The sequence below is a fragment of the Salvelinus alpinus genome, chromosome 35 (assembly GCF_045679555.1).
Source record: "Salvelinus alpinus chromosome 35, SLU_Salpinus.1, whole genome shotgun sequence".
In the NCBI taxonomy this organism is placed as follows: domain Eukaryota; kingdom Metazoa; phylum Chordata; class Actinopteri; order Salmoniformes; family Salmonidae; genus Salvelinus; species Salvelinus alpinus.
This window is the reverse complement of record NC_092120.1, coordinates 18,343,798-18,371,055: the sequence shown is the minus strand read 5'-3', so window position 1 is coordinate 18,371,055 and position 27,258 is coordinate 18,343,798. Positions and strand designations below refer to the sequence as shown.

Sequence of the window (27,258 nt, the reverse complement as noted above, 5' to 3'; positions counted from 1 at the left end):
CCACAAAGGCCTGATTGGTGGAGTGCTGCAAAAATGGTTGTCCTCCTGGAAGATTCTCCCATCTCCACAGAACTCTGGGGCTCCTTCAGAGTGACCATCGGGTTGTTGGTTACCTCCCTGACCAAGGCCCTTCTCCCCTGATTGCTCAGCTCTAGGAATCTTGCTGCATCCAGACTTCTTCCATTTAAGAATGATGGAGGCCACTGTGTTCGTAGGGACCTTCAATGCTGCAGACATTCTTTGGTATTCGTCCCCAGATCTGTGCTTCGACACAATCCTGTCTCGGGAACTCTACAGACAATTCCTTCGACCTCATGGCTTAGTTTTTGCTTTGACATGCACTGTCAACTGTGGGATCTTATAAAGACAGGTGTGTGCCTTTCCAAATCATGTCCAATCAATTGAATTTACCACAGGTGGACTCCAATTCAAGTTGTAAAAACATCTCAAGGATGATTCATGGAAACAGGATGTACCCGAGCTCAATTTCGTGTCTCATAGCAAAGGGTCTGAATACTTTTGTAAATAGGGTATTCATTTTCAATAATAAAACAATCTGCTTTTGCTTTGTCATGATGGGGTATTGTGTGTAGATTGAGGAGGGAAAGTATTTATTTAATCCATTTTAGTATAAGCCTGTAACGTAACAAAATGTGGAAAAAGTAAAAGTGGAAAAACCATTGCACTCGTCCATATTTAAACATAGAGTGTAGCTAACCAGACATTGGACCGGAGTCTCCCTGTCATTCCCTGTTAGACAGAACAACGACTTATCAGCTCAGATCACTTTGCCTCAATTAAGTGCGTGTGCCGAAGAACAAATGGAAAAAGCTGACCTCAGCGCTGGTTTCCATTAGATTTTTTGTGTCTGTGCAGGAGGAACCATATGTCATGCTTAAGAAGTCTGACAAGGCGCTGGTGGGCAATGACCGTTTCGAGGGATTCTGTATCGACCTGCTCAAGGAGCTGGCCAGCATCCTGGGCTTCACCTACGAGATCCGCCTGGTGCCTGATGGGAAGTACGGATCGCAGGACGACAAGGGCCAGTGGAACGGCATGATCAAGGAGCTGATGGAACACGTGAGTTGGACTACCAGTTACCTTCTGACTGTTACTATTACTGTCTTACTATTGCTTATAACTAGTGCTCAACATTGTAAATTATTTGATGTTTTGACTACAGATTCAATAATTCAGTTCTGAGACAAACCCGTTTCAAATAATGTCTTTTTTGTTGGGACCCTGTTTTTATCTGTTAGGATCTGATTTGAAACTTATCACAATCAAACTTAATGTGTTTTTTTTTTTACAACAAATATAAAGATTTAAGACATACTAGGAAGAGTAAAAGTATAGCAATATATTGAAGTTGGTTTTGAAAGCATCAAATGAAAGCATCAAAGGCTGTTAAAATATAGCTGACATTGACAACGCGGACAGTGCCCCGCTGGCATTTTGAGGGTGTCCCTCCCCATCGCCCTCTCCCTGTCCTCAGACCCCCTGGTCAACGATGTGCTCGGCTGGAAAAGTTGTAATAGCTTAAGTGGCGTTTAGAGAAGGGAGAGGGTGGGCGTCGGACGGTTCGAGTCAATGGCTAGGTGCAGAAAGGGTTAGGAAAGGTGGGCTTGCGCTGCAGCACTTAATCTCTACCTTAGCCAGATCCAGCTTTTATCAGATCCAGGTTGATATCAGTAACCTTGAGGGGGAACTAAGAGATTAAGGAAAATGTTGCTTATAGAAATACAAGCTTTCTTCATAATGAACAGTAAACATAGGCTACACATGTACATATGTTATTGTATCTTACTCTTTTTTCTATTATTATTGTATTCTGCATTGTTGAAAGGACTTGTAAGTAAGCATTTCACTGTTAGTCTACACATGTTGTTTACGAAGCATGTGACAGTCAAAGTTTATTTCATTTGATTTGACAGTTGAATGTTACCAATAGCCACTATCTAGACAGTAGCCTGAATATACACACTGATTTCAGTCTTTCACTTTTGTTTTAAGGGAAACAATCAAATCAAATGGTATTTGTCACATGCGCCGAATACAACAGGTGTAGACCTTACAGTGAATGCTTACTTACAAGCCCTTAACCAACAATGCAATTTTAAGAAAATACACCAAAAAAAATTTAAGAGATAAAAAAAACAAATAATTTAAGAGCAGCAGTAAATAACAACAGGGGGCTATATACAGGGGTACTGGTTCAGAGTCAATGTGTCAACGTGCGGGGGCACCGGTGTCGAGGTAGTTGAGGTAATTATGTACATGCAGGTAGGGTTATTAAAATGGCTATGCATAGATGATAACAGAGAGTAGTAGTAGCGTAGGGTGGGGGTGGGGGTGGGGGGGTGCAAATAGTCAGGGTAGCCATTTGATTAGCTGTTTAGGAGTCATATGGCTTGGGGGTAGAAGCTGTTTAGAAGCCTCTTGGACCTAGACTTGGCGCTCCGGTACCGCTTGCTGTGCAGTAGCAGAGAAAACAGTATGACTAGGGTGGCTGGAGTCTTTGACCATTTTTAGGGCCTTCCTCTGACACCGCCTGGTATAGAGGTCCTGGATGGCAGGAAGCTTGTCCCCAGTGATGTACTGGGCCGTACGCACTACCCTCTGTAGTGTCTTGCGGTCAAAGGCCGAGCAGTTGCCATACCAGGCAGTGATGCAACCAGTCAGGATGCTCTCGATGGTGCAGCTGTAGAACCTTTTGAGGATCTGAGGACCCATGACAAATCTTTTCTCCTGAGGGAGAATAGGTTTTGTTATGCCCTCTTCACGACTGTCTTGGTGTGCTTGGACCATGTTAGTTTGTTGGTGATGTGATCGCCAAGGAACTTGAAGCTCTCAACCTGCTCCACTACAGCCCCATCGATGAGAATGGAGGTGTGCTCGATCCTCCTTTTCCTGTAGTCCACAATCATCTCCTTTGTCTTTATCACATTGACGGAGAGGTTGTTGTCCTTGCACCACACTGTCAGGTCTCTGACCTCCTCCCTATAGGCTGTCTCATCGTTGTTGGTGAACAGGCCTACCACTGTCATCAGCAAACTTAATGATGGAGTTGGGTTGTGCCTGGCCGTGCAGTCATGAGTGAACAGGGAGTACAGGAGGGGACTGAGCACGCACCCCTGAGGGGCCCCGTGTTGAGGATCAGCGTGGCGGATGTGTTGTTACCTACCCTTACCACCCGGAGGCGGCCTGTCAGGAAGTCTAGGATCCAGTTGCAGAGGGAGGTGTTTAGTCCCAGGGTCCTTAGCTTAGTGATGAGCTTTGAGGGCACTATGGTGTTGAACGCTGAGCTGTAGTCAATGAATAGTATTCTCACATAGGTGTTCATTTTGTCCAGGTGGGAAAGGGCAGTTTGGAGTGCGATAGAGATTGCATCATCTGTGGATCTGTTGGTGCGGTATGCAAATTGGAGTGGGTCTAGGGTTTCTGGGATGATGGTGTTGATGTGAGCCATGAGCAGCCTTTCAAAGCATTTCATGGCTACAGACGTGAGTGCTACGGGTCAGTAGTCATTTAGGCAGGTTACCTTAGTGTTCTTGGGCACAGGGACTATGGTGGTCTGCTTGAAACATGTTGGTATTACAGACTCAGACAGGGAGAGGTTGAAAATGTCAGTGAAGACACATTGGTCAGCGTATGCTCGGAATACACTTCCTGGTAATCCGTCTGGCCCAGCGGCCTTGTGAATGTTGACCTGTTTAAAGGTCTTACTCACATCGGCTGTGGAAAGCGTGATCACACAGTGTGATTCAGTGTGATTCAGTCAGGTTTCAAAGCTATCTAGACAGTAGAGAACATTTGAAAACAACAAAGCAAGTTTCAGAGCACCTGTATCTATTTCTCCATTCATATATCCCATGCTGTGAAATGTACTTTGTACTGTACTCAGTGCACTCCAACACATTTGCCCCCTATAGTGTATTATGGGCAACATATACTTAGTACAATGCAGATGAATTCAAGCCCTGTGGTCCTCCATGTTTTGATTTATGGTTTGATTCTCAGCAGTTCCTCACAGTTAAATAGTTGGCTGAAGAGGTCTCAGTAATTCCTAAACACTTATCTTGGCTTGGGTAGAACTGAGCATGCTACCTGATGTTTTCTACAGTTCTACTGTATTTGGGTCTATTGCTTCCAAGAGAGTAATATCAGCTGATAGTAGAGGAATCAAGAACACCAATGTTCCATTCAGATATTACGTACTATTATCCGCATCACGGTTGTAGAATACAGTAATATAGGACTAGGTTTTGATCTAGTATGTTCCTTACACAGTATGTAAAGGGTAAGTGTGCTATAGACTGCCTCCTTGTGCTACTGCTCTTTGTTTGAATAGCCTACACTGTATCAACACTGCTATATGGATTTATTTAGCTGGTTCTATTTTGTGGCTCAGAGCTTTTCTTCCTCCTGTCTATACTGATAAGCTGATCTTGAAACAGCAGACCTGAAATGTAAACTTTGGAGCCAGCTCAAGAGAACTGTCCTGGGATTGCCATGAGAAGCTTGGATGGATATTGTTTTCCATACAAGTAAACCAACATCACCAACAACAATATCATTCATATAGTCATAATTCCATTCCTTTACTTTAGATTTGTGTGTATTGTGCATATTGTTGTGAAATTGTTAGATATTACCTGTTAGATATTAATGCACTGTTGGAGCTAGAAACACAAGCATTTCGCTACACCCGCAATAACATCTGCTAAACACGTGTATGTGACCAATAACATTTGATTTGACAACCTTATCCCAGGGATTGGTATCATGGCTGTGGTGCTGCATTCTGTTCATCCCATACCAGAATCACCATGTGTCATTGGCTAATGTGCAGACAGGTTTGACATCCATGTAACAAGTTCTTCCGAAGTCGCTGGGAGAGACAGGGAGGTCCTCCAGTACCTCCTCCAGCACAACAGGGGTCCTCACTTCCCGTCCCTCCTGTACCCGGTTCCAGTGGGGTGCGTCTCGCCCTTCCCGGTGAGTACGATGGGACGGCGGCACGGTGCCAAGGCTTCCTACTACAGCTGGACCTCTACCTGGGCACCGTTTATCCAGCTCCTTTGGGAAGGGAGAGGCTGTCCGCCCTTGTCTCGTGCCTCTCAGGGAGAGCTCTGGAGTGGGCCAACGCCGTGTGGGGAGAAGGAGATGCGGAATTCACATCAGGTGAACATCTGTTCCACCTGAGGCAGGGGACGAGGAGTGCCCAGGAGTTTCCGACCTTGGCGGGATGCGGGATGGAGCGACAGGGCCCTCATCGACCACTACCGTTGCAGCCTGCGCGAGGATGTCCGTCGGGAGTTGACCTGCAGGGATACCACTCTTACCTTCGACCAGCTGGTGGACATGTCCATTCGACTGGATAACCTGCTGGTCACCCGCGGACATCCAGAGAGGCCTCTGTCGATTCCATTTCCCAGCACCACCGCTCCGGTGCCTATGGAGCTGGGAGGGGCTGCGCACAGGGAGACCGGAGGAGGGGCTTTCACGTGTCCCATCTGTGGCCGCAGATGTCACACTGCTGGTCGGTGCCGTGTTGGTTCCTCTAGGGTTCGAGGCAGCAGGCAGGGCACTCTGGCGTCACCCCAGGTGAGAAGGCACCATTCTCACCCAGAGCCCTCTGTTGCACACATGTTTTTGTTTGTTACTTTTCCTGAGTTTTCCCTGCATTCCCAGCATAAGGCGCTCGTCGATTCAGGCGCAGCTGGGAATTTCATTGATAGATAATGTGCCCATAGTTTAGGGATCCCCATCGTTCCCGTGGATGTGCTCTTCCTCGTTCACGCCTTAGATAGTCGACCATTATGGTCAGGGTTGATTAGGGAGGTCACCGCTCCTTTGGGCATGGTGACGCAACCGTTGGTGCCACTACGGTGGAGAGTCCAGACAAGGTCTCCACCGTGCGCATTCCCCCTGAATATGCCGACTTGGCTCTCGCCTTCTCTAAAAAGAAGTCGACTCAATTACCACCTCATCGACGATTGTGCGATAGATCTCCTGGTAGGCGCTGCACTTCCCAGGAGTCACGTGTATCCCCTCTCACAGGCGGAGACGGAGGCTATGGAAACAAATCCCTGTGTCAGGGTTCTCCAAATCCCTGCGTCAGGGGTACATTCGGTCCTCCACTTCACCCTCCTCCTCAAGTTTATTTTTTGTGAAGAAGAAGGAGGGAGGTCTGCACCCATGTATTGACTATCGGGGTCTGAATCAGATCACTGTGAGGTATAGTTACCCGCTACCGCTCATAGCCACAGCGATAGAGTCAATGCACGGGGTGCGCTTCTTCACCAAACTAGATCTCAGGAGCGCTTATAACCTGGCGCGTATCCGGGAGGGAGATGAGTGGAAGACGGCTTTCAGTACCACCTCTGGGTGCTATGAGTACCTCGTCATGCCGTACGGGTTGATGAATGCTCCATCAGTCTTCCAAGTCTTTGTAGACGAGATTTTCAGGGACCTGCATGGGCAGGGTGTAGTGGTGTATATTGATGACATTCTGATATACTCCGCTACACGCGCCGAGCATGTGTCCTTGGTGCGCAAGGTGCTTGGTTGACTGTTGGAGCATGACCTGTACGCCAAGGCTGAGAAATGCCTGTTCTTTTAACAGTCCGTCTCCTTCCTAGTGTATCGCATTTCCACCTCAGGGGTGGAGATGGAGAGTGACCGCATTGCACCCGTGCGTAATTGGCCGACTCCCACCACGGTAAAGGAGGTTCAGCGGTTTTTAGGGTTTGCCAACTACTACTGGAGGTTTATCCGAGGTTTTGGTCAGGTAGCGGCTCCCATTACCTCACTGCTGAAGGGGGGCCCGGTGCGGTTGCAGTGTACAGCTGAGGCGGAGAGGGCTTTTGGTCACCTGAGGGCTCTGTTTACCTCGGCTCCCGTGCTGGCTCATCTGGATCCCTCTTTGGCATCCATAGTGGAGGTGGACGCATCCAAGGCTGGGATAGGAGCTGTGCTCTCTCAGCGCTCAGGTACGCCACCGAAGCTCCGCCCCTGTGCTTTCTTCTCGAAGAAGCTCAGCCCGGCAGAGCGAAACTATGACGTGGGGGACCGGGAGTTGTTGGCTGTTGTCAAGGCTTTGAAGGCGTGGAGACATTGGCTTGAGGGGGCTAAACACCCTTCTCATCTGGACTGACCACCGCAATCTGGAGTACATCCGGGCGGCGAGGAGACTGAACCCTCGCCAGGCAAGGAGGGTCATGTTTTTCACCTGTTTGTTTTCACCCTTTCTTACAGACCAGGTTCCCAGAATGTGAAGTCAGACGCATTGTCCCGGCTGTATGACACAGAGGAGCGGCCCATGGATCCCACTCCCATACTCCCGGTCTCCTGCCTGGTGGCGCTGGTAGTGTGGGAGCTGGACGCGGACATTGAGCGGGCGTTGCGTACAGAGCCCGCTCCCCTCCAGTGTCCCGCTGGGCGTCTGTACATTCCGTCTGCTGTCCGTGACCGGCTGATCTATTGTGCCCACACGTCACCCTCCTCTGGTCATCCAGGCATCGGTCGGACGGTGCACTGTCTGAGCGGGAAGTACTGGTGGCCCACTTTGGCTAAGGACGTGAGGGTTTATGTTTCCTCCTGATCAGTGTGCGCCCAGTGTAAGGCTCCTAGGCACCTGCCCAGAGTTAAGTTACATCCCTTACCCATTCCACAGCAGCCATGGTCACACCTGTCAATCGATTTCATGACCGATCTTCCCCCATCACAGGGAAACACCACGATCCTGGTGGTTGTGGATCGTTTCTCTAAGTCCTGCCATCTCCTCCCTCTGCCCGGTCTTCCTACGGCCCTACAGACTGCGGAGGCCTTGTTTACGCACGTCTTCCGGCACTACGGGGTGCCTGAGGATATAGTGTCTGATCGAGGTCCCCAGTTCACTTCGAGGGTCTGGAAGGTGTTCATGGAACGTCTGGGGGTCTCGGTCAGCCTTACCTCAGGTTTTCACCCCGAGAGTAACGGCAGGTGGAGAGAGTTAACCAGGATGTGGGTAGGTTTCTGAGGTCCTATTGCCAGGACCGGCCGGGGGAGTGGGAAGCGTTCGTGCCCTGGGCATGATGGCCCAGAACTCGCTCCACCACTCCTCCACTAACCTCTCACCCTTTCAGTGTGTATTGGGGTATCAGCCGGTTTGGCTCCTTGGCATCAGAGTCAGACCGAAGCTCCTGCGATGGACGACTGGTTCTGGCGTGCGGAGGAAACATGGGATGCCGCCCATGTTCACCTTCAGCGCGCTGTGCTGCGCCAACTTTCCGTCACCGTAGTGAGGCCCCGGAGTTCGCACCGGGGAACCGGGTCTGGCTCTCGACCCGAAACCTGCCCCTCCGCCTGCCCTGCCGGAAGTTGGGTCCGCGGTTTGTGAGGCCATTTAAAGTCCTGAGGAGAGTGAACGAGGTTTGTTACAGGTTACAGCTTCCCCCCGATTACCGCATTAACCCCTCGTTCCTTGTGTCTCTCCTCAGGCCGGTGGTGGTTGGCCTGCTCCAGGAGTCTGAGGTGCGGGAGGTTCCTCCGCCCCCTCTGGACATCGAGGGGGTCCCGGCGTACTCCGTTCGTTCCATATTGGATTCGAGACGTCGGGCGAGGGGCCTTCAGTACCTCGTGGACTGGGAGGGGTATGGTCCGGAGGAGAGATGCTAGGTTCCCGGTGGAGGACGTGTTGGATCCTTCCCTGCTGCGAGAGTTCCACCGTCTCCATCCGGATCGCCCTGCGGCTTGTACTCCGGGGTGTCCCCGAGGCCGGTGTCGACGTGCGACGGGTACTGTCACGACTTCTGCCGAAGTCGATGCCTCTCCTTGTTCGGGCGGTGCTCGGCGGTCGACGTCGCCGGTCTTCTAGCCATCGCCGATCCATCATTCATTTTCCATTTGTCTTGTCTTGTTTTCCCACACACCTGGTTCTCATTTCCCTCATTATGTGTTGTGTATTTAACCCTCTGTTTCCCCCATGTCTTTGTGTGGTATTATTTATTCTGTTTCATGTTATGCGCACTTTAGTCTGTTGCGCTGGGTTATGTTAACCCGTATTGTTATTTCGTGTTCACTTTGCCGTGTGCTTTCGGTTCGCCTAAATAAAAGGCTCCGTTGGCTACCCAATATCTGCTCTCCTGCACCTGACTCCCTTACAGCCATTTACGCATACCTGACAATCCAATGGAAGTCATGGATATGTTTCTGGGATGCTTTTATGCAAATCAACAGAGGTATGAGCTCAGATGACACTGACAGCAAACAAATATTTATTAACCCATGTTGTGTTGGGATGACCACGCAACATTACAATGCTGCCGTTTACTAGTGATCCAACGGGTCACCTACAGTTGCTAGATAAATTCATTGGTTTAAGGAAGACGACAAGCAAAACAAAGCCGTCTGCGGTTGTTTTCAGCTGATTCGTCCTGCCAGCCCACAATCTCACATAAATAATAGTTTCATTACTCAACGGTGCAGTAGTCGTGTGGGGTTATTAAAAGCAGTTATAAGCCTTCATTCATCTTTGTAGGTCACCGAGCTCTGTCAAACAAAGAAGCAAATGTGGTTTGACAAAAATAAAGTCTTTGTTGGTATGTCTGATGTCACCTTTTGTCAACATGTAGGAAGGAGCAAATGGTCTCTGATTTCTAAAAACTAAAAACATGCATGTAGCTGGGTTAGTGTTTTTCCATACATTTCCTGAGATTGTACTATTGAATAAACTAAGACAGAAGTATCGCATTGTGTCTCACCTACCTTTGTGTGCATCAGGTGAATATATTTCTGTCTATGCATACACATGTGTATGTGCATAATATACATGATTAATAGGCTGTTGTGTGTAAATACAAATGGGATAAATATTGAATGAGAAAGAGTGTGTGTGTTGAGGCTAATTAAATACAAAAAGCCTTCCGTGCCCATGTAGCATAGCGGCCTTTGCTTTCCTCTGAGTCGTCAAAGCTCACTACAACGCCAAAGGGCATTGTGGGAAAGGCGTTAAATTATGCAACAGGTCATGTTAAACTTGATTTAGTCACAATAGATGATCCAATTAATCATGATGTTGATGCCAGTATTAATAGCGAGCTTAACACATCATTTGTTTCTTTTCAATTTATCTCTTGCTCCGAGAGATACACAGGAAGGTTACGGCGAGACCGATGCACACCACAGCAATCCACACATCTCATTGTCTACATGTAGAGATAGCAGACTGGACTTGGGACCTTGGCAAGATATTGGATTGAAAAGGGGCTTTATTTGCAGTTCTAGGCACGTACATGTGTTGTCTCTATCTGAGGGTCGCAGACCTGATTGGTTTTACAGTGGTACGCGGAGGGGGTTTTGACTACTGAGGGCGGGATAGTGGTCAGAGCTGTCATTTTGACGGACGGGCAGCATGACTTTCAATTGCATCAACAACCACAGCTACATTATTCTGCTACATTATAGTGTTTTTGTGCTTTAGAAGTCTACTTGAAGGATAGGATGATGTTATAGTAATGCAAATGCCATTATCACTCTACAATCCTTTGCTATTCAAGGGGGAGGTACTGTAGTCAGACAGAATTACCAGGGACAACATTTCTCTAGTCATATATGCAAATTGAAACAGTGGTGGATAGTGAGGCAGTTGGAGCACCGTGTGCAAATCTTTGTAAAACAATCGAGTTAAGAGGTACAGGAAATATGGCGATATGTTCTCCGGCTCTGTCCAAGATTATCATTCAATTTGACTATTTTCTACATTGTAGAATAATAGTGAATACATCAAAACTATGAAATAACAAATGGAATCATGTACTAACCAAAAAAGTGTTAAAGAAATCAAAATATATTTGAGATTCTTCAAATAGCCAACCTTTGCCTTGATGACAGCTTTGCACACTCTTGGCATTCTCTCAAGCAGCTTCATGAAGTAGTCACATGGAATGCATTTCAATTACCAGGTGTGCCTTCTTAAAAGTGAATTTGTGGAATTTCTTTCCTTCTTAATGCGTTTGAGCCAATCAGTTGTGTTGTGACAAGGTAAGGGGTAAACACAAGATAGCCCTATTTGGTAAAAGACCAAGCCCATATTATGGCAAGAACAGCTCAAATAAGCAAAGAGAAATTACAGTCCATCATTACTTTAAGACATGGTCATTCCGCCACAGGAATAAAAGTTCCAGAGTTTTTAATTTTACATTTTTAAAACCCTCTTAGGGGGACAAATATAGATTGTTTTTTACAGCTTTTTTGCTACATATACGTACATTTTACCTTTTACCTTTACCTATTTACATTTTACATACATGGTACTTTTATATATACATGGTACCCCCAATCCCAGCCAACAGCTCCACACCCCCCACATTTACTTGCCAAGCCTCCCCAGCTTCTCCTTCACACAAATCCAGATAGCAGATGTTCTGAAAGAGCTGTAAAATCTGGACCCGTACAAATCAGCTGGGCTAGACAATCTGGACCCTCTCTTTCTAAAATTCATTGTTGCAACCCCTACTACCAGTCTGTTCAACCTCTCTTTCGTATCATCCGAGATCCCTGAAGATTGGAAAGCTGCCGCGGTCATCCCCCTCTTCAAAGGGGGTGACACTCTAAACCCAAACTGTTACAGACCTATATCCATCCTGCCCTGCCTTTCTAAAGTCTTCGAAAGCCAAGTTAATAAACAGATCACTTACCATTTCGAATCCCACCGTACCTTCTCCGCTGTGCAATCCGGTTTCCGAGCTGGTCACGGGTGCACCTCAGCCACACTCAAGGTCCTAAACGATATCATAACAGCCATCGATAAAAGACAGTACTGTGCAGCCGTCTTCATCGACATGGCCAAGGCTTTCGACTCTGTCATTCACGTATTCTTCCTCTGGCAGTCTCTATGGGGGTACCACAGGGTTCAATTCTCGGGCCGAATCTTTTCTCTGTATATATCAATGATGTCGCTCTTGCTGCGGGTGATTCCCTTATCCATCTCTACGCAGACAACACCATTCTGTATACATCTGGCCCTTCTTTGGTCACTGTGTAAACAAACCTCCAAACGAGCTTCAATGCCATGGTCCCGTGTGGCTCAGTTGGTAGAGCATGGCGCTTGCAACGCCAGGGTTGTGGGTTCATTCCCCACGGGGGGACCAGGATGAATATGTATGAACTTTCCAATTTGTAAGTCGCTCTGGATAAGAGCGTCTGCTAAATGACGTAAATGTAAATGTATAAAACACTCCTTCCGTGGCCTCCAACTGCTCTTAAACGCTAATAAAACGAAATGCTTGCTTTTCAACCGATCCCTGCCCGCACCCGCCCGCCTGACTAGCATCACTACTCTAGACGGTTTTGAGTTAGAATATGTGGACAACTACAAATACCTAGGTGTCTGGCTAGACTGTAAAATCTCTTTCCAGACTCATTTATCTCCAATTCAAAATTAAATCTACAATCGACTTCCTATTTCGCAACAAAGCCTCCTTCACTCACGCTGCCAAACATACACTCGTAAAACTGACTATCCTACCGATCCTCAACTTCGGCGATGTCATTTACAAAATAGCCTCCAACACTCTACTCAGAAAACTGGATGCAGTCTATCACATTGTCATCCATTTTGTCACCAAAGCCCCATATACCACCCACCACTGCGACCTGTATGCTCTAGTCGGCTGGCCCTCGCTACATATTCGTTGCCAGACCCACTGGCTCCAGGTCATCTATAAGTCTTTGCTAGGTAAAGCTCCGCCTTATCTCAGCTCACTGGTCACGATAACAACACCCACCCATAGCACGCGCTCCAGCAGGTATATCTCACTGGTCATCCCCAAAGCCAACACTTCGTTTGGCCGCCTTTCCTTCCAGTTCTCTGCTGCCAATGACTGGAACGAATTGCAAAAATCGCTGAAGTTGGAGACTTATATCTCCCTCACTAACTTTAAAAATCAGCGATCTGAGCATCTAACCGATTGCTGCAGCTGTACACAGCCCATCTGTAAATAGCCCATCCAATCTACCTACCTCATCCCCATATTGTTTTTATTAACTTTTTTGCTCTTTTGCACACCATTATTTCTACTTGCACATCATCATCTGCACATCTATCACTCCAGTGTTAATTTGTTAAATTGTAATTACTTCGCTACTATGGCCTATTTATTGCCTTACCTCCTCACGCCATTTGCACACAATGTATATAGACTTTATTTTTCTATTGTGTTGTACGTTTGTTTATTCCATGTGTAACTCTGTTGTTGTTTGTGTCGCACTGATTTGCTTTATCTTGGCCAGGTCGCAGTTGTAAATGATAACTTGTTCTCAACTGGCCTACCTGCTTAAATAAAGGTTAAATAAAAAAAAATAAGAAAAATGTATATAACAACAATACATTACCAAGAAAACTCTTTAATCCCAACCCTCACCCACTCTCAGCCCATCCCACCTATCACCATAGACCGCCCTTGTTTGGTTTCCATGTGCCATATATTTTTTCAATTGTGCTGTGATGTTTTACAAAATGTATGAATCTTTTTAATCGTATATTATTTTTAAGTGCATGTTGTGATTTTTTAACCATTCCTGAACCTGTGACCAGAAACAAGCTATGTAGGGGCAGTACCAGAATAAGTGATCTATTGATTCTGTCTCTTCGCAACAAAATCTACAGAGCTGAGATTATTGTATGCCCAATATATATAGCATTCTGTTGGTGGCAAGAATTTGATATAATAATTTAAATTGAAAAAATCTAAGTGTTGAGTCAAGTGTAGTTTTTTGTACCAGTTCTTAAACCATGTGCCATTTATTTTGCAACCTGTATGGCGCAGCTGTCAACATTTTTGTCCTCAGATGAAACTGGTATATTTTTCTATTTGTACCTTTAATAAATGGCAGACATACAAGTTCCCTACCTTCTCCGTTTTCCAGTTGCCGCCTCCATTTTTGTGGTAGTGCTGCAATCATTTGTTTGTAAGTTTGGATTGAGTAGATATTCCCATATATTTTCGATAACTGCATATGTGACATAACTCCATTTCTATTCATTATATCATTTATTAATTTTTGAAAAAATCCATAAAAATAGTTTTTTTGTTTATCAATATATTTGAGTTTAACCATAACATTTATTTTAATATTTGTTCTATCTTTTCTGGAGGATAAAACTGAAATTGTAACCAGCTTTGTATGGCTTGTTAAAGAAAGGGTGATACTGTCAACAAAATAAAATTTTCAATTAGTCGGAAATTAGAATTTGTAATTTGTATGAAGGCAAAAAAGCAATTTTTGAACAAAGGATGAGCTTTTCTTAATAATCTACTGGAGAACCATTTGGGGTTTAAGTATAACTTATGTATGAATGAAGCTTTTAGTGAGAGGTTTAATGCTTTAATATTTAATAATTTTAGCCCCCCAAACTCATATTCATTATATAAATAGGCACGTTTAATTTTGTCTGGCTTAGCGTTCCAAATAAAATTAAATATGTTTTGCTTGCTCATATGATTTTAAAAACAAATCATCTAGAGTAGGCAATGCCATTAGTAAGTAAGTAAACTGTGATAGGACCAAAGAGTTAATCAATGTAATTTTTCCATAAATAGACAAGTATTTACTTCTCCATAGTTGCAAAAACAAATCTATTTTTGCTAACATTCTATTGAAATTAATTGTAGGAAGTTCATTTATATTTTTTGAGATATGAATACCAAGCATGTCTACTTCACCATCTGCCCATTTTATTGGTAAACTACAGGGCTAGCAAAGTGATCAAGATCTTCAAATGAGACTGTGCAGGAATCCAGATTGCAGACTTAAGAAAAAACTAGAGTCATCAGCTTACATTGACACTTTTGTTTTTATCCCCTGGATTTCTAACCCCTTGATGTTCTTGTTGGATCTAATTTTAATAGCTTGCATTTCAATGGCTATAATAAATTGATATGGAGACAACGGACAGCCTTGTTTTACTCCTCTAAAAGCTCAATACTTTATGAGAAGTAAGCATTGTTTACTATTTTACATGTGGGGATGCTGTACATAAATTTAACCCATTGTATAAGAGATTCACCAAAATTAAAGTATTCCAGGCATTTATATTTAAAATCGAATTGTACTTTATCAAATGCCTTTTCAAAATCTACTATGAAGACCAGACCTGGTATCTTCAATGTTTCAGAATGTTTCAAGTAATTGTCCTATATTATCTCCAATATATTGTCCATGTAAAAAACCTGTCTGATCAGGATGGTATAACCTTTTTTATTCTGTATGCTATGCATTTCGCCAGGATTTTCGCATCACAACATTTAAGTGTTAGAGGCCTCCAGTTTTTTAAATGGACTGGATCTTTATACTTACCACCTGGGTCCTGTTTTAGTAGTAATGAAATCAGACCTTCTTTTTAAGTACCTAAAAGTCTACCATTTGTATAAGAGTAATTAAATGTCTGATATACCATCAAGCCCTGGTGTTTTTCCAGACTGAAAGATTTTATTGCCTCAAAAAGTTCCTCTTCTGTAAGTTGGCCTTCACACCGGTCTTTCTGTAAATTTGGTGAATCATAGATAACTCCATCATTTGTAACGAGTTTCTGTAAATTATTTTTGGTAGAATTTCTGTGTTGGAGATTCAAGAAAAATGTTGTGCATTTTTCCCCATTTTCCATCCAATTCGCTATATTTTTGTAATACATTACAATTGATCGTTCTTGAATAAGAACCTCCATTTCTTTTTGTTTACCTCTAACTTATTTTGTGCCTCTATAGTACAGTTTCTATTACCATCTACCTGCGCTGTTACTTCCTCTATTTCCATTATTAGTCTAATCTCTTTTGACCAAAACTATTTTTGTTTTAATGATGAGTATTGTATTGAATGGCCTCTAAAAGTACATTTGAAAGTGTCCCATTCAATAAGGGGATCTGCTGTACCTATGTTGTACAAAAAAAAGTCAATTATGAATTATTTTGTCTTAGTTAAGAACAAATTGTCATCCAATAGGCTTTGATTAAATTTCCATTATCCCCGTCCATGTGGAAATTCTGTAAGAGTTACAGTATATGGAGGACAATTAGATGGTGGTCCGATCGCATTCAGTCTCCTATTAATACTTTTTAAAACGTTTGATGCCAGCAAGAGCAAGAATAGGAAGTAATCAAGATGGCTAGCTTGATTAAGCCTCCTCCATGTATATTTCACTAGGTCAGGGTTTTTCAACCTCCATATTTTATGGATACATAGTGCTAATGTATCCATGATGTATCCATGTATCCATGATCTTCGTAATCTCCTTAAGTGCTTGAGGGTGATAGTTAATAGAATGATTTCCTTTACGATAATAGATTATTTCGTTGCTTGTGAGCTCAATATATTATATATATTTTCGAAAAAGTGTGGATCATTATTATTTGGCCCATATAGATTAATTAGCCAGATGGTCCAATAGCATTTTTTAAATTATCCATCTTCCTTGCGGATCTGTTTGCACAGTTTGCACAATCAAATAAAAATGTGTATTAATTAGTATAATCACCCCTTTTGAGATTCTTTGACCATGACACAAATATATTTCTCCCTCCCAGTCCTTTTTCCACCCAACCTCATCTATATTTGTAGAATGAGTTTCCTGTAAACAATAGATATTATATTCTTTCTCTTTTAGCCATGTAAAAATGGATCTTCTTTTTTTATGATCTGATAAGCCATTACAATTATAACTTGCTATACTTATTTACCCACTTACCATGATGATACCCAAGTTTCAATTATACTTACCACAACCAATGTTTGTAAAGCACCATGATATTAAGTGTCCATATAGTTGTACCATAATAATTTACACTGTTAAGCATACTGTAGCTGCAACTTTGTAAACCTCCAATTGTCCTAATATTCCACCCACTAAAACCTTCCCCCATATCTAGGTCTGTTGTCACTAAGACCATCAGACCATCTCCCGAACTCATGACGCACCTTTGCGTCCTAAGGCAAACCCTTGGCCGCCGATCTATGAGGATGCCTAAGAGAACTAACCAAATAACATGGAAAACAGTCAGAAAAAATACATAGTAACAATAATAGTAATATAAATAATAACAGCACAATCTTATACATGCATGCTCATATTTGAAAGTCCTAGCAAGGCTATAAGCATGTCAGCCTAGCCTGCTCAGTTCATTGGATTGAATTGTTTGTAAAAAAGAAAAAGAAAAATAGAAATAAAAAGAAAAGAAAAGAAGAGCAAACAACCTAAATATATCGCAAGACCAGTCCCTTGTTTTATGTCCTTTACACGCAAGACATATTTCATGTAGTCCTCATTATATCCTGTTGTATTCCGACAAAAAAAGGAAGAAGGAAAAAGGAACATAGATTCCAACGGCCGCTAATGACTGCAAGTAAAAATGTGTCTTAGGCGTCACATTATATCCTGTTGTATCGTGCCAGAGTTACCTCTGCTGCAGAGGATAAGTTCATTTGAGTTACCAGTCTCAGAAATTGCAGTCCAAATAAATGCTTCACAGAGTTCAAGGAACAGACACATCTTAACATCAACTATTCAGGGGGAGACAGGACACCAATAATAAGAAGAGACTTGCTTGGGCCAAGAAACACGAGCAATAGACATTAGAACGGTGGAAATTTGTCTATTGGTCTGGAGTCCAAATTTGAATTTTTTGGTTCCAACTGCCCGCCGTGTCTTTGTGAGATGTGGTGTAGATGAACGGATGATCTCTGCATGTGTATTTCCCACCATAGAGCATGGAGGAGGAGGAGGTGTTATGGTGTGGGGGTACATTTCTGGTGACACTGTCTGTGATTTATTTAGAATTCAAGGCACACTTAACCAGCATGGCTACCACAGAATTATGCAGCGATACTCCACCCCATCTGGTTTGGGATTAGTGGGGCCTGGCCTCCACAATCCCCCGACCTCAACCAAATTGAGATGGTTTGGGATGAGTCGGACCGCAGAGTAAAGGAAAAGAAGCCAACAAGTGCTCAGCATATGTGGGAACTCCAGGTGAAGCTGGTTGAGAGAATGACAAGAGTTTGAAAAGCTGTCATCAAGGCAAAGGGTGGATATTTGAAGAATCTCAAATATAAAAATATATATTTGTTTAACACGTTATTGGTTACTACATGATTCCATATGTGTTATTTCATAGTTGTGATGTCTTCACTATTATTCTACAATGTACAAAATAGTAAAAAACTAAAAATAAACCTTGAATGAGTAGGTGTTCTAAATCTTTTGACCGGTAGTGTTGGTGTAATTGTATGAATCCTACAGAATGTTATCAGGTGTGGCAGTATGGAGGTAGCACAGCTCTAAGCTTACAATACCATCTGCGCGCCCACAGATAACACAGAGCCATGTGGCACTCAGCAGGGTACTATTAGGTTATCACGCGTGTGCTCGGCAATACGCGTGTAAGCAGAAAAATAGCCGTGCAGCGTGTATATTAGCCCACCATAGGGATGGCTGAGATTGGCTGGGATCACCTGCTGCTAGGTATTCCGGTTGAGTGGCAGCTAGCTTGAAAAGCGGCGGTCGGCGGCAGAGAACAGAGGAAGCGGGTGTGTGTTGTAAATGTACATGTTTAATGAGGGCACAGTGGATTGCACCACATGACAGATTGGCTGTGCCCACACTGTCTCTCTTTGTTAGGCTTTCTTGTGTTTAGCCACCACAGTGTTGGCCACAGGCGCAGGTATAATCCAAACGGTCACACGCGGAGTTCGACCATTTTCTTATACTGACCCCCATTGACTGCTCTGAATGTTAGAATAGTAATTAGTAATTATTTTGGAAGGGGGGAGTGACTGAGCTATGTGGTAGAGACAGCAAAAACAATATCCTTGAGTTACTTTCTTAACACCACAAAAGCATTTGTTTTCTAATTTTAGAGGTTATTGCTCTGACATTGTAATGTCAGCTAAGCTAAGAAATGAAGGGGATTGATTCGATGCATTGTCAGCCTTGTACATACATTACAAATTACACATGGGGGGGGGGGCAATTAATTGCTACATTTGTTTCTTGGAATACTTATGAGCACTTTCTTGGAATGCTTCTGAGCTTGTAGGGAGCAGGGTTCTGGTAATTCAGACCTTCATATGATCTACAGGAATAGACATCCTCCACACTTTCCAATGTACTCACCAATACCTAATTTAACGGACCTCCATCAGGGATGTTCTGGTGCTAGCACACTGAGCTTTGTTGCTATGCCACCACTCAAAAAGGAAGAAAAGGAGATTGGTCCAAACCCCTTTGTGAGTTTCCTTTGTTTCCGAGGAAGGGAGCAATCCAAGCGTGAACCAAGCAACTGGTTTCATTAATCTCCTGTTCAACCCTGACATGTTTGAGGTGTGGGGGGAGGCCTTGTAAACGGTAACCTTCTGAATATGCAGCCAGACGCAAAATCATGGGCCGCAACATTCACCGTCAGACCCTGCCAGGGCAGTATCTCAGAGAGCTATATTAGCCTAGTCAGAAGGCACCAGGCTCCAGATAGTGGAGGCGTGGGGAGAAGCTGGTGCGAAGGCATGTGAGAATGGCCCTTGTTTCTTGTGATTCATTAGGGCGGGTGTTTGTCATCTCTCATGTAAAAAAAAGATTGGCGAATATTTGGAGGGAGGGGGCAACCTGTGATCTCTGCAAAATTACTTTGGTGTGAGGTTCAATAGAACTTTGATTTGATCAAATTATGTCATATGTTACAGGACTTAATAATACTTGTTATGAAACTACCAATGTAATGTACTTTATTCTTCCTCTAACTGGTTTTCAAGTTGCATGTACCTTTTTGGTGTAACAACAATGGTTCATGCAGATCTATGATTTTCAAAAATACCTGAAGAACATATGAAAGTACCAGCAAAAGAAGCTCAAATCAAATCAATACAACAAGTGTAGACTTTACTGTGAAACGCTTACTGACGAGTCCTTTCCCAATAATGCAGTTAAAAAGTAAGAGGATTAACAAATAGATACAAATAAAATAGCACTAAAATAACAATAATGAGGCTATATACAAGCTACGTACAAGGATTACCTGTACCGAGTCAGTGTACTGGAGTACGAGGTAGTTGGGTGATTGATCGAGGTAATATGTACATGTCGGTTTGGTTAGGTTAGGTGATTGATTGAAACGCTATGTACTGTAGGTAGGGGGTGAAAGCAGAAAATCCGGGTAGCCGCTTAATTAACTGTTCAGCAGTCTTATGGCTTTGGGGTAACAAAGGTAATAAAGCTAGTGAAAGGGTCTTATCGTTTGACTGATCGTCCCTTCTCTTGTCTCCCCTACAGAGAGCTGACTTGGCTGTGGCCCCTCTTACCATTACCTACCTGCGTGAGAAGGTCGTGGACTTCTCCAAGCCCTTCATGAGCATGGGCATCAGCATCCTGTACCGCAAGCCCAACACCACCAACAACGGCTTCTTCTCCTTCCTCAACCCCATGACCCCGGACATCTGGGTCTACATCCTGCTGGCCTACCTAGGCGTCAGCTGTGTTCTCTTCGTCATCGCCAGGTGAGTCCCAGACTTTTCTTGTTCTGCCTGTGTGTGTTTGTGTTCATTGAATTTTATTGAGAGTGATATATTTTGTTTATTCTACTTGTATTTGCAGGCACGAAAAAGTTAGTTAAAAAAAAATTTGTGCAGCGATACAGTTTTTTGTGACAACACTGTCTCTCACTAGGGGAGCACCATGTTGAACATGCCAAAACCAAGGCGCAACCTAACGTTTTAATGCCCCCAACTGTGTATTGTTGCAGCGATGTGGAAATGTTTTATCTGGAAGGATATAGTGCACAAATTGAGGCTGGCCAATCTGAATCTCTGCAGAACCGAGTCAGTCAATGATGGTCTCAAGTGATTTCATCAGTTGGGGGTAAGAGAAGGTACAAGTCCAAAATTTTGTGTGAGCTGGTGGGTAGTGATCAAGGCAGTTATGTCAGCATGGGCTCTCTGTGGAGCCCAGCAGTGGAAGCAAAAGATGAGAGTAGCAAACCACTAGCGAAGTTATTCTCTCCAATTCAAAGCGTTTCCTGTATAATTTCTCTGCAGTTGTAACTTTCGTCTTTCAAATGTATAAAAATAAATACCTGCCGATACCTGGAGAAAGAAATGTGATAATAAAAAAAGAAATGTCTCTCATGACATTTATCTGTGCTTGTTATCTTTTCCACATTCCCCGCAAATCATTGAAAATAATTGAAAGTTGAAATTAGTATGGATTGAGGTCAGGGTATCTCTGATAGTTTTCAATATTTCCCTATGTGTTCCAAATGTGATCCTGAGACTTTCTATGGAATTATTTACATAAGAGAGAAAGAAAAGAACCCATGTGCCACTTGCAGGCATCCTGCTCGCTTTCTGTGGCCATTGTCACTGCTTCTCACCACTTCCTGATGCCTCCAAATGCGGAGTGGTGCTTGAGGAAGTTCTGACAATGTAGAGCTTTTGAAGGGGCTTGGGGTTCTGAGAGGAGCCAGCTGCTCTCCTCAACCCTCTCCCATTATGTCTTGAGACAAGCTCATTTTAGCACCCTGTTTTTGTAAGCACAAGTAGAAAATCATCTCTGACTGTTGCATCATTCTTTGGAGACCTGCCTAGAAAGCGAGCAGAAGTGCTTAGAGCCAAACGATGTATGGGTGCTTGAGATGTTGGAAAAACCAGAACGCTTTGACGAAAGAGGCAAATGTATGTGTTCAATATCAGGTAGGCACATACTGTACTGATAGTCTATAGTTTAATACAATTCAGACACATTTGAAGTCAAAAGCTTTTCTGGACAATCATGATCCAGGTCACTGAGCAGGCACCCACGAGAAGAGAACTAAGCCTTATGTTTTTCCACAGCCATCTTGGAGTTCATGACCATAGGTCAACAATATGGGAAACCTACTTGAGTGCTTACAGAAGTATGAAAACAGAAAATAAATCACAAGCAACCATTCTCTAAGTACGAAAGAGAGGAAACATTGAGCAGTACCCGGTATTTGCACTTGCCTTATCAGTGCTCTTATAACCTGGGATCACTTTAAGGATGTAACTAGGGGGGTAGAAATCATCACAAGCATCAATGCTGCAATACACTGTCCAGGACCTGGAAAATGTATCTTTGAAATTCCATAAGAAAAAAATTGGCAGTGGAATACAGATGACAAAATAAGACTTCTATACCATGCCAATGTTGATAAGAACTTACACTCTAGCAAGTGTGTAATAATGGAGTTTTTCCCCGGTCATCCTTATCTTTCAAATAGCAACACATTGGCTAAGTTTACATTTCTTTGAGTTACGGCTTCAGGTGCTTCTGCTATGTCTGTCTAGAATGAGGGAGAGGCGAGGGTTTGCTTTCTGATTCTCATCCATACTATTTAGAGGACAGATTTTATGGGAGGTATTTTTGCGTCATTAGAGTGTGACCAGATTGAATGACAAACACGCTGTGAATGGCGAAGGTGCATAAAGATTTCGGGAATTCAGATATGACGTCATGGTTTTCCCAGTATCCATTGAGTTTTCAAACTACAGGGCGTGACATGGTTCAATGCGCCAATAAATCAGCACAATCTACTTTTTGGGTTTTTCAAATTGTCTGCTTAAATTGTGTTCATGTATACTGTACATACTGTGCTAATGACGATACAAAATAATTGTAACATAGAGCAATGTACAGTATAGCGAATTTGGTAAACAACTCATTTGTATTTAGTGTATGGAGGCCGCCATCTTTAAACACCTTCCTCATTAAATGGAGGAACGTGGAGATGCAAACACTTTATTGACACTATATGTATGGTTCTCACTTAGAAATGTTTGTTAACACAAAAAGGTTTAAAAAAAATAAAATAAAAAGTAGGTAAAAAAAGGTAAAAACAAGGTAAAAAAAGATCATTAGCGTTTGACATCTAACTTAAAGGTCTTGATTTAGTCTCTTCTTTTTGAATAGACTGTTTTCGGGACCATTTTCGGTCATACTTTATTTGGATAATCCGGATAGTCTATCTGTAGAGCATCATACTATCAACAAACTATCTGTTGATAGCAACTGCTTGATAAGGTTACGGTTAGGGTTAGGTTTAGAATAAGGGTAAGGGTTAAGATTAGGGTTAGTGCTAGGGTTAGTAGATAGTACGTTTGAAATGTTACTGATAGTCCATTTGTAGATGCTCTATAGACTATCCAAATGAAGAGTTACCTTATTATCTCCACTCATTGGCGAACGTTCATGAAAGCCAGTAGATAGCATCTCTTCTTAAAATATGCTGCTTCTATCTGGGTTCGAAGGATCTAAGCCTCCTCTTCTTCTCCTCTCCTCTCCTCTGACAGCAAAACACCCTGAATAAATCAGATCGTATTTGAAAACATTTTCAAAATTAATTTCAGGAAGGGAAAGCACTGACATTTACCATGTTTTATCTCTCCATCTGCCTTTAAAAGTGACTGTTTCATCTACATTAAAGGATTTATGCTGTGGAGCACTTTGAGAAGATGTTACACTAAATGGCAGAGTACGTGGAACCACATCCTTCGTAGGTTTTATACTACTACATTTTCAGCGTTGCGTGCCTCGTTCTATCACAAAATGACATTTCAATATCTGTCGTCCTGAAAGTGGTATTTTTGTGTACAGTTAGCTACCTTTGAGCACAGCGAGATATCTACAGAGATACATAAAGGTACGGCAAACTTTTTGATTTGAACAGGGTTGACAGACACCGCTATCGTCAAGGACACATAAGAGCACGTCAGCACTTCTGACAAATGCTATGTCAAATGCACCGCTAACAATCAAGTTTACTGAAAACAATAAATGTGGACATCTTTACAGCTTGTCTTTTGTTTGTATAGTGAGTAAAAAGCCATAAGAAAATATGTCTCCTTTTGCACCCCGTAATTTGTGCCCACAGTTGCACAGATCTTTAGGGACACTGTAGACTAACGCTTCATGGGTGGTTTTGTCAGGCGAAATTCAGGTTAAGTGCTAGGCTCAAGGACACATCAGGAGTGCTATACCCACCAGAGGCCTTCGATGCAGAGAACTATAATGTATTATTAAGCACAGCTTCTGGTCCATCTTATTAGAACCAATTTGTGATGCATTACTATGGTTCATCCCAAAAGCCACAGGATTACTGGCCAAGAGCATGAAATGAATCAAAGATAGGTATACCCATGCATAATACATGTAAACTTGGGAGCAATATATCAGATCTGTGTAAGTCCCTATATTACCCCCCATCCCCATATTACAGCATGAACACAGTTATATCATTGATTATTAAACTGTTTTGAGTCATAGTTTTCCTTTGAACTCATTTTTCTCTTTCTTTGTATAACGGGCTACATGAGTACCCATTATTTCTATATTGATATTGATGTTGGTGAGAAAGGGATTGAATTCTAATGCACATGATCTCTTTCCCCATGCCTCGTCAGGGTTAACTGAGCCCCACAGTAACAATACACTATTATGCCGAAATTGTGGTACACTGGAGCCTTTGTTCCTGATATCCGTCTCCACCCGTCTCCCTGTAGGTTCAGTCCGTACGAATGGTACGACGCCCATCCCTGCAATCCCGGATCCGATGTGGTGGAGAACAACTTCACCCTCCTTAACAGCTTCTGGTTCGGTGTGGGCTCCCTCATGCAGCAAGGTATGGTATAGCCTAGCTTGTTCCCTCTTTCACATGTCAAAAGCAACAGTCCCCCCTCCACTCCCTTCCTCCTCTGCGCAACCACCCTCCCTCTCTCCACCTCTTTAACTGACAAGCTACCTCATTTCCATTTTCGAGACTGTTTTAGAAGACACTTGCCCGTCAGGAACAACTGCAGCTCAGACGTACATTACAAAAGAAAGCTGTTGTCACCTCCCTGCCTGCTCATAGAAACAGGAGTGGTGAGAGAAAGTAGGTGTCAGACACCTGTCAGAATGTGGCAGGTAGAGACAGAAAACACGGTAGCATTTGTTTCCCCCCATAACACAGCTGTTTGTGTTTTGGGACGAAAGGGTAAGTTGGAGAACGTGTCTGACAAATGCCAGCTGTCACTCCTCGCTGGCGTTGGTTATGGCCACAAGGTTGATGTTTATATTGTTGTGTTTCCCGAGTGCTTGTACCAAAGACCCATTGTCGAAATCTATGTCCGACACACAGCTCAGCTCTCGGGACAAATTACATTTTGTTAAACTTGGGCCTTTTATGATGCTGGAGTAGTGTATTGTCATTGTCCTTTATGCATAATTTCATAATATTAAAGTATGTCAATTCTCAGCATCTTTCTTATGCCCGACCAGACAGTTAACTTTAGTCTTTCCCCAACCCCTAAAGTACCTATTTGAATTATTCCACCTTCTGTGTAAGCTTACACAAATCTGAGGAAGGTTAGGGGAAGGATATTACGGCGACACCAAGCTAATGCAGTCGCTTCGCCCACCCTTAAAGACATTCGTAAGCAAATGGAGCCCCATAAATGCTTTGACATAATGAAGTCAGCCGAGGATTTTTAAAAAAGAGCTACTAATAAAATGTTTAACCTCAATGTAACAAGACAAATTAGGGAGGCTCGGCGGTGGATCTCTGCCGGTAAGGAGAGCAAATGCGACAATCCATTAAGCACAAAAGCTGTACTCCTCGGCAGCTCTCCCGCGTAGCTGCATGGTATCTCTGACAATTTGCATTGTGAGTGGAGGCTAGGAGGCTAACAGTACAATATGCGAGGGAGGAGAGGAACGAGCAAAACAGGAAGTTGGTGATTCATCTTTGAACAAGATTGATAGTCCTTTGTCATTGGAATGGTAGGTCAACCACTTGAATCTTGAACTTGAAACCTAAACCACCTGTGTTTGTAAAGAATATTGTTCCTTTGAATACTGTCCTCCTCTAAGCAGGTTAATGTCGTTCCCCCAGACTACATACTATACAACAGGATATTTTACTTGACACAGCAAAATGGTCTAAGAGTCTATACAGTTACTTGAAAATGATTTGGACATCAAACACGGAAAATGATTTCATCTGGGATATTGACTTGCTTTGTTCTTTGGACACAAGTGCAAAAGAAAAAATGCATTTGGTGACAGTAGCAAGGTTAACAAAACCAAAAGGATATCTACCTTTGTAATTTGGGTGAACTATCCCTTTAAGATCATAGTGCTAATGTGGTCTGGAATCGCTTAGAACAATTACGTTAACATGTAACAATTACTCTTTAAACATGTTACCTTTTCCCAATCCGACTTAGTGAAAGAGAAAAAAAAGAAATAACCTGCGTCATTTGCAGTTAACTAAAAAAGTAGGTCAAACATTTGATTCTCTGAAAGACATACCCACACAAAATGCGTTTTTTTATCCAGTTCCTTATAACAAACCTTTATACTATCTAATCGATTGGTCATGTAATTTATCAATGCAGAAATAACATAGTCTTCACCCTGGAGCACCATGTGCTGCCTGCACACATTTGTCTACGGACTAGTATTGAGTAATTGTGGCACCTATGTGTTCTGTAGCCAGGTGCGGACTGGCCATCTGGCATTTCAGGAAAATGCCAGATTACCTGTCTGTAGCAAAGAAGTTTGAGGGTCTGTGCTCAGGCTAAGGGGAATGGTGACCGGTGCGTGAGAGAAAAAATGACCATGGAGTACAGCAGGTGCTCACACTCAAACCGTAAAAAAAGAAAAACCAAGGAGGCCGAGAAATATACTTCATTTAATTCCATGCTGGAAAGAATACAATAAGTGCTAATGGAAAGTGCAAAAAGTGCTCTGTGTTCTGCCCTGATACAAATATGTATCCAAAGGGTGCATTTTTTTATACAAACCAGACACCTTATGCTCTGCTGCCAAACTCACCGACAGCCGCTGAGGAGGAAGCCATTTCATTGACATGTTTAAAATGCAAATGGACATGTTGGGAAGAGGAAGAACAGAACAGCCCAATAAAACAAAATCCTGCCAGCTTGTCTGTGGGAGTGAGGTGTCCTACAAAACAAGAAGAACACACAAAATGGAGAGGTGTAAAAGCACACCTTGCCGCATGCCGTGTGAGGTTTTTCCCATGACAAACATAGTGTCTGATAGGTGTTGCAAAACGGGTGAAACATGAATATAAGTTGCTATATTGATATGCAAAATGTGCAAGTAACATAAGTGCAAAATATTGCATTTATAGTCATGGGGCATTGTTTTGACCTTATCTGTGTTATCTTATTCCGATAAGGAGAAGAGAGTTTCTCAACTTGGAATTTTTTTTTAGT

At 43.1% G+C, this 27,258-nt stretch overlaps 1 protein-coding gene across 2 annotated transcripts in view; it reads left to right on the top strand.

Annotated features, from left to right (window-relative positions):
• Nucleotides 1-27,258, top strand: part of LOC139564112 (glutamate receptor ionotropic, kainate 3-like) — a 129,692-nt gene that overhangs the window by 88,782 nt on the left and 13,652 nt on the right. Inside the window, exons 10-12 of one of the 2 annotated variants that reach the window (XM_071383314.1) lie at nucleotides 877-1,080; nucleotides 20,300-20,523; nucleotides 24,541-24,659. In XM_071383314.1, coding sequence (XP_071239415.1) covers nucleotides 877-1,080; nucleotides 20,300-20,523; nucleotides 24,541-24,659 — 547 coding nt within the window. Of the gene's footprint in view, nucleotides 1-876; nucleotides 1,081-8,483; nucleotides 9,712-20,299; nucleotides 20,524-24,540; nucleotides 24,660-27,258 lie in introns of those variants that run through there. The other variant, XM_071383315.1, reaches the window with a different exon arrangement.